The 13,931-nt window shown below is 39.3% G+C and overlaps 1 protein-coding gene across 1 annotated transcript in view; it reads left to right on the top strand.

Moving 5' to 3' along the window:
- Positions 1–13,931, top strand: part of DNAH14 (dynein axonemal heavy chain 14) — a 361,705-nt gene that overhangs the window by 330,092 nt on the left and 17,682 nt on the right. Inside the window, exons 76-79 of the mRNA XM_040262849.1 lie at positions 3,451–3,648; positions 9,301–9,491; positions 12,080–12,240; positions 13,242–13,438. Coding sequence (XP_040118783.1) covers positions 3,451–3,648; positions 9,301–9,491; positions 12,080–12,240; positions 13,242–13,438 — 747 coding nt within the window. The remainder of the gene's footprint in view (positions 1–3,450; positions 3,649–9,300; positions 9,492–12,079; positions 12,241–13,241; positions 13,439–13,931) is intronic.

The following is a 13,931-nucleotide window of genomic DNA, read 5'->3' as shown; positions in this document are numbered from 1 at the left end:
CATGTCAATGTATGGCAAAACCAATACAGTATTGTAAAGCAAAATAAAGTAAAAAAATTTTTTTTTAATTAAAGGGAAAAGGAAAAGAAATGGAAATGTTGACTAGACCAATTGCCATAAGAAATTGCAAATAATACCAGAATGAAATGGTTTCACAACTTATTTCACTCTGAATTTTAAAAAACAGCTATATTAATATTATTTAAACTATTCCAAAAGTTAGAAAAAGATGGCCATCGCCCCAATTCATTCTATGAAATCAACATAATTTTAATATGAATACCTAGTAAGGATAATATGGAAAAGTACTATAGGCTAATTTCACTTAGGACTTCATATAAAAATTATATATTAAACTTAATAGGTTTCAGCAATGAAGCAAAGAATGACATACTATGCTCAAGTAGGGTTTGTTCCAAGAATGTAAAAATGGCTCAGTATTTGAAAATCTATAATCTCAGTTTAAATGATCAGATCAATAGATATAGAAAAGGCTTTATTATAAATCCAGGTACCATTCCTAAAAAGAACTCTTATAGGATTCAAAGCAATACCTTAAATATGAAAAAGACTACCAAAAACCTAAAGCAAATATTATTCTAAATAGCCAAACACTGAAATTGTTTCAAAGAAAATCAGGAATCAGACATGGATCCCTTTTATCACCAATGTCATTCAACATTGCCTTAAAAGTTCTAGTAAATGCGATGATAAGATAATTCATATTAATGCTGTAAAAGAGAAGCAAGAAAAAAAAGAAAAAAACTACCTTTTGTTGATGATATAATTGTATATCTAGAAAATCTGAGAGACTAGTTTAAAAAAAAGACCTGTTAGAAGTAGTGAGAGAATTCAATAAAGTGGCTCAATAAAAACATAAATATATAAAAGCCAATAACTTTTCCCTAGCAATAAACACCTAGACATGGAAGCATAGTACATTTGCAGTAGTGACAAAATTTTTTTTTAATATTCAGGAACAAATTTAATAAAAACTCTATGCATCCTAAATAATGAACACTGTAAATCAGGAAGTAAAAAAGAATAACATTTGCTGAGAGCTTAAAATGTTCTGATTACTTTATCAGTTCAGTTCAGTCGCTCAGTCGTGTCCAACTCTTTGCGACCCCATGAATCGCAGCACGCCAGGCCTCCCTGTCCATCACCAGCTCCCAGAGTTCACCCAGATTCATGTCCGTTGAGTCAGTGATGCCATCCAACCATCTCACCCTCTGTCGTCCCCTTCTCCTCCTGCCCCCAATCCCTCCCAGCATCAAAGTCTATTCCAATGAGTCAACTCTTCTCATGAGGTGGCCAAAGTACTGGAGTTTCAGCTTATATGAATTATCTAATTCTCATAACAACCTTATGAAGTAAGTACACTAATTATCCTCATTTTAAAGATAAGGAAATGAAGGCTCAGAACACTTAAAAGACTCTCCAAAGTCACACAGTTCTTGCAGTCTGATGCCACATTGTTTTCAATCCTGCCTTCTCTGTTCTATAGGAAGACTTCCCATATCATAAACTACCAATTCTTCCAAAATTACATATCACATTTAATGTCAATCCAATTAGAACCCTATTAGGAAGATTCTGGAATTGATAAAGTTTACATAGAAGAAGACACACTGAAGAAGAAACTGGAAATATACAAAAAATTAAAATACTGCAAGAATCTCCCTTCACCAGATATCAAAACATATTTTAAAAAATCCACTATACTAAATCCAATATAGTTTGGCAGAAGTAGACAACAAATCAGTGAGACATAATGGAGAATACAGAAATAGATCTGAGTTTATATGAAATTTTAATATTGACATAGAAAATATTTTAACTCAGTAATGAAGGATTTTTTTTTAAGTAAAAGATACTGGTTATACTGGCCATCCAGCTGGGAGAAAATTGATTTGGCCCTTTATCTTATACTGTATACAAATATAAATTTCAAAATGGAGTAAACTTTAAATGTATAGTAAAACAATAAAAATCTTTAAAAATAAATTTGGGAGAGTACATGTACAATTGTGGAGTTAGGGATAACCTAGCTAAAATTCAAAACCCAGAACCATAAAAGAAAAGATATGCATGTGTGATTATAAAAACTTCTATATGGAAAACGGTGACAAAATGAAGTCAGTAGACAAATCACAGATTTAGGATAATATCTGCAATGCAAATAACTTACAGAGTTAATGTCTATAATATACAAAGAGCTCTCACATTTTAACAAGGAAAAGACAATCCAAAGGAAAAATAGCTAATGTACAGAAAATCAAATCTGGACCAATAGACATAAAAAAAGATTCTGAAAATAACTAGTAGCAAGTGAACTACAAATTAACAGCAAAGTACAAAAAAATTGCCTAGGGAAACCTCTCCTAGTAGAGGAAGGGATGAAAGAACTGTGGAAGAAATGAGAGAATGGTGGCAACTGTTAGTGGAAACATGAATTGTTGCAGCCATTGAACAACAGTAGCCAAGATATGTTGGTTGGTCAGTTGCAGGATGGTGTATATAAAGATAGGAACACAGAAAAAAAAAAAAAGATGAGAGGGAAGGAGAGATGAAAGATAGTTGAAGGACTGAGGGAGGATAGAAAGGGAGAGAGAGAGGAGGGAAGGTCAGAAGGGAAAAAGAAGGAATGAAATCAATTTATGTGCATATAGTTTCATAGGGGGCTTCCCTTGTGGCTCAGATGGTAAAGAATCTGCCTGCAATGATAACCCAGATGACCTGGGTTCAATTCCCCCTAGAGAAGGGAATGGCTACCCACTCCAGTATTCTTGCCTGGAGAAGCCCATGGACAGAGGAGCCTGGCAAGCCCGTCCTTGGGGTCGCGAAGCGTCTGTAAGCGTAGCTCAAGACATTGTTAACAATGATGGCCTCGTGGCAGGGGCTCTGAAGCCTAGAGTAGGGGGTAGGAGAAAATTTACATTCCCTTGTTTATCCTTTTGTATCTTCTGAATTCAGTGCTTGCTTGTGTGTGCTTAGTTGCTTCAGTCATGTCTGACTCTGTACAGCCCTGTGGATTACAGTCTGCCAGGCTCCTCTGTCCATGGGGATTCTCCAGGCAAGAATGCTGGAGTGGGTTGCCATGCCCTCCTCCAGGGGATCTTCCTGACCCAGGGATCGAACCTGCATCTCTTAATGTCTACCTGCTTTGCCAGGCGGGTTCTTTACCACTAGTGCTACCTGGGAAGCACTCTGAATTCTGTACTATGTGTTTGTTTTGTCTATTCAAAAAATAACAATATTAATCAGTTAAGTAATTCAGTTTGTTCAACAACGAGTAAAATATATAGCCTAATATTTTTATTCTTTTTTTTCCACATATTTTTGAAGAGAAAATACATGCAGCTGTTTGAGTTGTTGATTTTATGTTAAATCATGAAAACAACCTGAAAACATGTGCTTAAATAATGAAAACTAGTGCATTTTCTACAGGTTGCCATAAAGGTGTTGGAAAATTTCCTGAGTGCTCAGTCCAGTATTCCTTGGCAGACACTGCACTACCTGATTGGGGAGGTGGTTTACGGTGGCTGGGTGACTGACAGCTGGGACAGGCGATGTTTAAACACCCTTCTCTACAAATTTTGTAATCCTGAAGTTCTAAAAGACGACTTCAGTTTCTCTACTGATGAGGTAAGAAAAGGATTTATTTTCTTAACATTACTTGATTAGGTTTAACTAAGGATTGCTCCATTATTTAAAATCTATATTAAAATAAATTTTAACATTCACTTTTCTCACTTTCTTTTTATGTATTTATTTATGGCTGCACTGGATCATCATTGCTGCATACAAGCTTTTCTCTGGTTGCTGCAAGAGAGGCTGTTCTCTGGCTGCAGTGTGTGGGCCTCTCACCGCAGCAGCTTCTCTTGTTGCAGAACTCAGGCTGAGCAGTTATGGCTCTCAGGCTTAGCCGCCCCATGACGTGTGGAATTTTCCTGGACCAGAGATTAAATTCATGTCCCCTGCATTGGCAGGCAAGTCTTCAACCACTGGACCACCAGGGAAGCCCTTAACATTCACTTTTAATGGTGTTTATTAACTTTCAGTGTGGCTTCCCAGGAGTCACAGTGATAAAGAATCCACCTGCCAACGCAGGAGATGCAAGGGACAAGGGTTAGATCCCTGAGTCAGGAAGATACACTGACTCCAGTATGCTTGCCTGGGAAATCCCATGGTCAGAGGAATCTGACAGGCCACAGTCCGTGGGGTTGCAAAGAGTCGGACACGACAAAGCACGCACACACACACACATAACCTTTAGTATTACAAAAGTAAATGACCATCACTCTATTAATTACCATTTTATCTACCTATCCGTACTCTAAAGACCCTCCACAGATGACCTGGATGTGACCTCTGTCTCTCCTTCTCCTCCTCCCACCAGGCCCACACCCACTTTACCATGATCACCCAGATGGCATTATCTTCCTTCTCATCTTCCTGGGAATTCTCTGGTGGTCCAGTGGTTAGGACTCTGCACTTTCACTGCTGAGGGAGGCAGGTTCAGTCCCTGGTAGGGGAACCTGCAAACTGTGGCACGCCCTTCCCCGCCCCTAAAAAAAATTATCCTTTTCATCTTCCATTGACCTCCCCTACACAAATTGCCAGCCATCACGGTGATGCCAAGTCCTCCCTCCCAACTCTCAGGCCGGAGGTCTGCAGGATTTTTGCGATGCTAGCAACCATCCACCAAGGGCACAACCTGGAATCTACGCTATTAAATGCAGCATTATGCTGGCCAGTAAATGAAAAGAATGATAAATGGCTCATGCCCTCTGGGAACCTAGAGTATAAGATACAAAGGACAAGGAAGCAGAAGCAAGTTAAGTTGTGCTGGTCTGATCCACACTTGTCGACTGATGTCTTTTCTCATTTAATGCTCAAAACAACTATGTGAAATAGATGTTATCCCCAGTTTCAGATGAGAAAACTGAGGTTCTCAGGATGCAGCCACATACAGTAAGGAGAGCTGAGATTCAAGGAGTCTACCCCAAGCACTGAAGAAGACGAAACTCCACGTCATCCCTTGTCCTCTCTCTGTTTAGTGTTTAACTTGCATCCAGGCCTCCATCTTTGTGGAGCAAGAGTCTCCAGTTTACACACAGCAGTTGTTTCCTGGCAGATGGTTGCTAACGGAGGGAAAAATCCTCCAGATCTCTGGTTTGAGAGCGTAGAGAGAGGACTTGACATGAATGTGACGGGTGGGATTTTGCATAAGGGAGATGATGGAAGGTGAGAAGGAAGACGACACAATCTGTTAAGGCAGGAAAAGCTATGAGTTGTTTTTTAGATTTCCATTAAGAGAAAAAGAAAAACTTTTAAATAATGCTCTAGTTGTTTAGAGTCTAAATTCAACCCTTAAGATAAAATTATCCTTGAAAGTTTTTTAAATTACAAAAAAGTACAGTGGGCATAGTTTTGTATACAGACTGTTACTTAAGTATGCTCAAGAAAATATGAAACATGGTAACATAGAAGCAGATAATTCCACTGGCAGAATTCTATCAGACTACAGAATAGGATTCTAACATCATAAGTTCAATTATTTAGTTGCTTTAAATGCTGTAATTTTATGACAGTTTTGTCATAAAAACTTGCCAGCTCTTCCTCTTCCTTGTCATAATCTTAGTTTCTGCAGATAATTTTCTATTAATGTCTCTGTTAGTTGACGTTTCTCCGTGCTTCTGTTCAGTCACATCTGACTCTTGGTGACCCCATGGACTATAGCCCACCAGACTCTTTTTTCCATGGAATTTTCCAGGCAAGACTACCAGAATGGATTGCCATTTCCTTCTCCAGGGGATCTTCCTGATCCAAGGATCGAACCTGAGATTCCCGCGTCTCCTGCATTGGCAGGTGGATTCTTTCCCACTGCACCGCCTGGGAAGCCCCGACGTCTCCCTGTGGCCCTCATTAATTGATCAATGTTTTCCTTGAAGCTATCAAGAAAGCCACTTTCCTAGCCATGTGAACAATGCATGTCTCTTCTTTGTCAGTGGTCAGTTACTGCTTTTTTTTGTTTTCCTCTCTTTAACACTCAAGGCCTAGGACCAGACTTGACACAAAATGTTTATTCTGTATCCTGTTCTATTGGTCAAGCAGCCACAGAATCAGATTGACAGGAGAGTTAAAGAATTTGAGGCAATGTTTTTAAACTTTCAAAATCCTTGGCCACAAATGGTTTACTTTCTTTCTAGATGCCAAATGTTCTCACTCCCTCTGAGACCCCTGAAAGTTCTCATTCCATTACAGTGTTAAGGTCAAGGATCTTGAGCAGATGAGACTCTTTGGGTGCAGTTCCTTTGGTGTAACTCCCTAAGTAGTTCCCCTTCATATGAAGATCTTTTAATTAAAAGACACTTGGCAGTCTGTATGGTAGGGTGTATGGCGACCTCCTCCAAGAGGATTTATGCCAACACTCCGAGCCTCCCAGCACTGCTGCTGCCAGTGTGTCTGACCCCACGGCAGGCCACTGTTGACCCACACCTCCACAGGAGACTCCCAGACACTCACAGTTCCTCATCACCAGAGGAAGCCTGAAGCATCTCACCTGTCACAAAACCAAAGTCCTCTAGAGATTCCTCTTGCTGTTGCCAGCTCTTCATTTATGACACACAACCAGACTGCACAAAACAGAGATCATAAAGAAAGCATGTCGTCCCAACCTCAGAGAAGTCAGTCTCCAGCCAGCTCTGGCCCTCAGGAAAATCCACTACTTTATAAAATCATGAGCAGGAAAAAAACCTTTCCCTGCGAGGTCTGATGACAAAGAATGTCCAGCACAGTGAATGGTACATTGGAAAATACAGTCTTCAGGGCAGTGGAAGAGGCATTATTGAAGAGTAGGGCCCATTGAAGGAGAACACCACCAACAGGACAGAGCCCTAGGTGTTGGTGGTGTTTTATGGGAACAAAGTCTACAATGTGAAAATACACTTGCTGGAGAAGAATCAGCAGTTTGCCCTAGGGACAGGACTCAGAGGAGACCAAAAGTTTGACTCAGTGGAAGTCATCACAAGTGTTTTGCTATTAAACTCATTGATGGGAAAGATAAAAGTGGAGTCCACAGGTAGCAGTGTTACTTGACTCAGCCCTTCCCTCTCAACAGACACTTCTTACCTAGGTAGCCTGGTCTTTGGTCTTTGTTTCATCTTCAGATCAGTGGATCCAATGCCTCTATCGGTTTTTCCCTTTATTTCAAAAGATTATAGCTTCTTTGATTTTGTAGAAAAAAATCATGGAAACTGGAAAATCAGTCATGGTTTTGAAAGCTCACACCACAGAAGAAATATGCATAATATGCCAAAAAAAAATGTGGCTTTTACAAAATAAAAACTAAAAGACGTTTGATCTACGCTCAATGGCTACCATTTACATCACAGGCAATGATGGGAGAGGCATAGGACTGTGTCTTCCCTGCAGAGAGGGGAAAATGGAAGACACACAGCAGTCACTAGTCCACAGAAATTCTGAAACCCCAATGGGTAAATGCTGCATTTCCTTGATTAGGACTCAGTCTTATTTCCTGCGAGGATTCAGAGGCTCTTGCCTCCCTCCACTGGGATCTTGGTTCCAAAGTAGCCCTTGTTGACAGCTAAATAGTTTTCTCACATGCTTCCTGTCTGTAGTTGTACAGGAACCTGAAGTCCTCTCTCCATGTTTCACTGCCTCTGTCCCTTTTGGTCCACGCCGATATAATTCACTTTTAACACCATGCATCTCTTATGAATCAGTTTATAATCTAATAAACAAAAACTGCACTAGCACATATCCTTGGAGCAGTGTAGCCGCACTGTTCTGCCTCGAGGTTACTCATAAGGTGACAGTCAAGGTATCGTCTGGGGCTGCAGTCATGAACGCTTAACAGAGGCTGGAGGATCTACTCCCAAACTCACTCACAAGTTCATGGGTTGGCCATAGGTCAACTCATCTTCCATCATTTGGAAGCACTGGGGCCGATTGATGGTCCTCAAAAGATGGCAACTGGCATCCCCAGAGTGAGTTAACCAAGAGGAAGGGAAGAAGCTGCAGTGCCTTTTAAGACCTGGTCTCCAAAGTCTCACTCCAGAGAGAAATATTGGTCACAGGGCTCAAACTTTCAGTTATAAGATAAATAGGCTATAAAATAGGCTATGAAAACTATAGTTAATAATACTGTATTGTAAACTTGAAATATGCTAGATAACAGATGGTAAGCAATATCACTACAACAATAACAAAAAAATAACTATATGGATGTGATAGATGTGTTCATTAATTTGATTGTGATCATTATTTCACAACTTACATTTGTATCAAATTATCATGTTATATACCTTAAATATATATAGCTTTATTTTTCAATTATACCTCAGTAAAGGTGGTGGGGAGTAGGGGTAGAGAGGGGGTAGAATAATATATATGTTGTGAGCTGAATTTTTTTAAATAAAATTTTATTTTAAAGCTTAAAAAAAAATAAAGTCCCACTCCAATCCTTCCACTTTATTTATGTTTGACAGAAGCAGTCACTTAGTCCAAGCTCCAGTTGAGAAAAGGAGAATTAGATTCCATCTTTTGAAGGGTTAAAGAACTAAAGAATTTGACATATTTTTAACCAGCACAGCCACCTTTATCATTATGACTTAATAAGTTTTTAAAAATATATTTTTTCTTAATTAGTTGTGACCTTGGGTCAGCCAAAGGAATAACTGCTTACCTTACAGAGCATTTATCCAATCAGTACTTGGTTATAACTTGTCAACTGGGAAATATACCTGGCAAACAGGAAGCAAAAGCTTTTCATTTCCCTATTAAATAACTTTTTAACTCACATGGTTTTTTGTTTTTGTTTATTTTAACGAAGTGTGTCCCTTTTGACCATCTTCCCCAGTTTTGCCCACCCCAACCCCCCGCCAACTCCCTTAGTCTCTTCAGTTATTCTTAAGATCATGCTCCCATGTCTTCTATAGGTTTTACCAAAGTAAAATGACTTCTTAAATCTTGAGTGCATCCAGTATCGGTGGCTATAGGTCATTGAGGCAATGGGTAGTCAGAGTCACCCTCCTTTCTTTTTTCCTTTCTCACTTTTTCCAATGAGAAAGTTATATGTGTCTGTCATGAAACTGCACTTTATAACATCGCCCAAGTGCAACTTTTGACAGAAGTATCTAGAGTATACCATCAACAAATAAGCATAAAATAATGTATAAAATTTCATGGGGAAATATCACCTTCATACATTGCCAAAAGTAAATGTTTCAGTAGGTAAAAACTAACCAGTGTTTAAATTTTCACATATATTAGCCACTGCCAAAATCTGGAAGCATGAAGGACTACATACGCACTATCCAATCTTTACCTGATGACGACCCTCCTGAGCTCCTAGAATTACACCCTGAGGCCACAAGGGGTTTCAGGGAGATCCAGGCCCAGAAGTTCATTGATAATCTCATTGGCATGCAGCCAAGATTTACCATCACCAACCTCATATTCAGGTAAGAACTCACTAGGAAAAAATATTAGTTGTAAATTATTAAATATCCATTTGAAGATATACAATATATTACTTACAGAAAAATACAGTCAAAAGACACAGAAACTAAATGCTCCAAATGACAGAGAAGCAAGTTTACATACACAGGAGCACACACACACATATAATTACCAAGCCTGTAGTAGGTTCGAGATAAATCTTCATTGAATGAGTGAATTGTACCTAGTATTTTTTAACTCAATCTGTATAAATATGAAATGTTATATTTACTTCTATAGGACCTATATATGCGTGTGTGTGTGTGTTTCTGTGTGTGCTCAGTCACCCAGTAGTGTTCGACTCTTTGGGGCCCCATGGACTGCAGCCTGCCAGACTGCTCTGTCCATAGAATTTTCCAGGCAACAATACTGGAGTGGGTTTCCATTACCTATTCCGGGGGATCTTCCTGATCCACGGATCAAACCCCTTTTGTGTCTGGCGGATTCCTTGGCAGGCAGATTCTTTGGCAGGCAGATTCCTTACCCCTAGGGCCACCTGAGAAGCTCACATTTTTATTTATCTACCTAGAAAATCTCTGAACCCACTGGAATCCTGCATTCTCTTAGTCTTTCTGTCTCTTTAGACAACACGACTCATGTTAAAATGACATCTGGGGACGTCCATGGTGGTCCAGTGGTTAAGACTTCACTTTCCAATGCAGGGGATATGGGTTCAATCCCTGGTCAGGGAGCTAAGATCCCACATGCCTCATGGCCAAAAAACCAAAATATAAAGCAGAAGCAATATTGTAGCAAATTCAATAAGGATTTTTTTAATGGTCCATATATTTAAAAAAAAAAATTTTTAATGACATCTCATTGGATTTGGCTATGACTTTAGCTATTTGTTCATATCCGTCAAGATCAAATCTACTGAAACAAAATAAGATCATTGGATACTCATTTCACTGACAAAATGAATATATATTAACTACCTGTGACACAGAAGGAAAGCTGACATTTAGAGATAGAAGACTATGCAATTGGAACTCCTTCAGCATGTCCCCAGAATATCAGGTTGAATTTCCTGCAGGCCCTACACTTTTAAGGATTAATTCTGCACTTTTCTCTTTTTAATGAGGTTGACAACAACCCCTGCTTTTTTAGGGGGTGGGGGCACCACGCAGCACACAGGGATCTTAGTTACCCACCTGGGGTGGAACCTGTGTCCCTCCCTCTGCCTGCAGTGGAAGCAGCATAGTCTTAACCACTGGACCACCAGGGAAGCCCAATTCTGCTCTTTTAGCATTCAGTAAATACACCGGTAAGAGATGAGATGATTATAAGGGAATGCTTTTAATAAGCAGACAAGTATGTGTATTAATATCCCTTTGGTCATGTGGAGAGGCTACGATTATTGCATTTAGGCCACCTTTGCTAAAAAGTTTACTAGAAACTTGTTTGTGGGACTTGACTTGAAAGATCTCTCACATTCAAGGAAATGTCTTCAGTGGTAAGCAAATCTTACACTTAGAATATAAGTTTGATTTTTTTTAATCTTTTGATCCTTCAACCATTTGGATGAGTTCCACTGAATAATCCTACTTTAATGTCAAAAACAAAGTATAATGACAAAACTAGGAAAACGTTAGTTCGTGCAAGTTGTAAACTGTCTCAGAAGCAGCTCTTGTTGTTTTTGTTGTTGTTCAGTTGCTCAGTCGTGTCTGATTCTTTGCAACCCCATGGACTGCAGCACTCCAGGCTTCCCTGTCCTTCACCATCTCCTGGAGTTTGCTCAAACTCATGTCCATTAAGTTGACATGGCATCAAACCATCTCATCCTCTGCACTGTTAAACTAAATACACAGCTTATCACCAGATTATCACTTATTTCGAAGGACCACATTCATTCAACTGTGTGAAACCTGGAATGTTTGCTGGAAAACCAGTACATATATATATATATATGTATATATATATATATATATATATACACAGTTATACTAATATATAGAGTAACAGAGTGATGGAACTCAAAAGAGGTGTACCCCATTCCCTCTTCATCCACTGTACAGGGAGGTCCTATCATCTCCCTGAACCCTGATTTCTGCATCTGTAAAAGGATTCCAAAGACCTCCTCTGTCTTCAGTGTTTGTATGGCCTTACTACTACCAGACCTATACACATGCTGTTCTCCTGTCACCACCGCTGAGTGTGTTACCAGGAAGCCCTATGTATGAACACAGAGGAATCTGACATGCAGTTGAGTAACCTATCAAGCTACTGAAGCATCCTCTGTCTGGTTACCTCCTTGTTTGCATCCCAGTCTTGGTACTTGTTTCATGCAGATGCATTCAGATGAATACTTTTCAAAGAAACCTTAAGAAAACTTTAAAAATATGAATCTCCTTGCAAATGTCTGAAGTGCATTGGGCAGTTTTCTCACCTGTAAAGTGAAATGAACTCCATGGTCTCTGTAAGTCTCTGTGGTCTCCATATCACAGTTCTGTGGTTCTGTGAATTTGTGTTTACCTTCAGATGGGGCCTACATAGAGGGCCCTCCCAGATTAGACAAGCCTATATCTCCTTTTTTCTTTTGATTTCCTTGCAGTCATGAGAAGAGCAAGGATGAGCTGGTGATGGCAATTTTATCGGACATGCTAACGCGTCTGCCACTGTCTGTAGAGAAAGAAGAATGGGCTGGAACTCCAAGCACACTGAAGTACATCATGTTAAGCCCCATCTGGGAGTCTTTTCATAAAGATCCCAAAGGTAAGCCTGGGACATGACCTTCCTCCCCTCACGCCAGCCTCCTCAGGAAAGGACTCCAGCATCAGGAGGACAAAAGTTACTAACAAAGTGGAAAGGCCAGTGTGAGATGGAAAACTAACTCCGTAATGCCCTCTTCTCTCTCCAAGCTGGGTGATGGGGAACAGAAGAGAAAATGATGGGGGCAGGGGTAGACAGGGGGAAGGTCCATGACCCCAAGACAAAAAGTAAAGGAGTAATAACGATGTAGAAAACCAGAAAAGAGCAAGTCTGCTTGAGAGATTCTACAGAGCTTTTAAGTCTCTGTCCTTTTTGCTTCTCTGCCTGATGGAACAGCATTTTGGGCAGGGAGATTTAGGTGGGCTCTCTGACCCTCTCCAAGCTGGGAGACTTCTGCACTCTGAGGAGAAAAGGGGAGGGAGGGACGGCAGATCCAGAGGAGACAGAGCAATCCTCATTGTCCAGAGTTGGCTCCACACCCAGCTCTGAGAGGCCAAAGTGTTGGACTGTGGTAATTTGCCCTATTAAATTTTCAACATCCATACTTTAACCCTTTAAAGAGATTCAACCTTTACTGTTCACCTGAAACTGTCACAACATTGTTAATCTGCTATACCCCAATACAAAATAAAGTTTTTTTTTTTTAAAGATTCATTTTGGAGCCTACAAGCTAAACTAATGGTTGAAAAAGTCAAAAGAATAATAATATTTCATGACACAAATATTTTATGAAATTCAAATTTGAGTGCCCACAAATAGAGCTTTACTGTGGTGCCACCATGATTATTTGGTTTCACGTTGTCTATGCCTGCACCTGCTCTACACTGGGAGAGCTGAGTATCCCACAAAGCCTGGGATATTTACTAACTGGCCTTTTGCAGAAAATAGTTTTCAATCCTTGGGCTACTCACATCAAACTCCTTTAATTTCCAAAGTTATATCTCTCCAAGTAAAGCCTCATCTTATCTGAAAGATGCCACCGTTTTTTTCTTCTTTTAATCCAGGCTATGATCCACTTATCCACTGTGTCTTGCTAACCTTTTTGATCCAAGAAATTGAAAGATTTGATCAGTTGCTATCTATTATACATAAGTCTCTGAAAGATCTTCGACTTGCTATAAAAGGAGAGATTATCCTTACCCAAGAATTGGAGGAAATATATGACTCTTTTCTTAATACAAAAGTGCCCAAATTGTGGCAGGTAAGCAATTATCCTTTCCCATTCACATGCTTGATTGAAATAAATGCCCTAGTTCTAGGGAAAGGGTAAGTTAACTGTGGTATAGATTCATGATGAAATATTATGTATCCATTAAAAGATGTTGACTTTTATATATACTTTTGGTGACAATATATACCTTTGGTGTGAGTATATATTAATAAAATCTGAGAGGGCAATTTGGCAATTCTACTTAAATAAATTTATCTAAGAGATATTTGTTGCAGGGCTTTTTATGTTTCAGCATAAAGCTGAAAACAACTCGAATACCACTTAATGGAAATCTGGTTAGATAAATTATGATATATCCAAATAATAAGGTATGTGTTGATATGCTAGAAAGATCTCTAAGATCTTTTTCTCTAAGAAATTTTTTTAAGTTTTAGAACACTGTCATTTTTAAGGATTATAAAAATATGTATACTTCTATAAAACACCCGCTTACATAAGTGTGTATAAAAACACATATGTTTTA

The sequence above is a fragment of the Oryx dammah genome, unplaced genomic scaffold (genome assembly GCF_014754425.2).
Source record: "Oryx dammah isolate SB20612 unplaced genomic scaffold, SCBI_Odam_1.1 HiC_scaffold_21, whole genome shotgun sequence".
NCBI classification, from domain to species: Eukaryota; Metazoa; Chordata; class Mammalia; order Artiodactyla; family Bovidae; genus Oryx; species Oryx dammah.
This window is presented reverse-complemented; position numbering and strand designations above follow the sequence as displayed.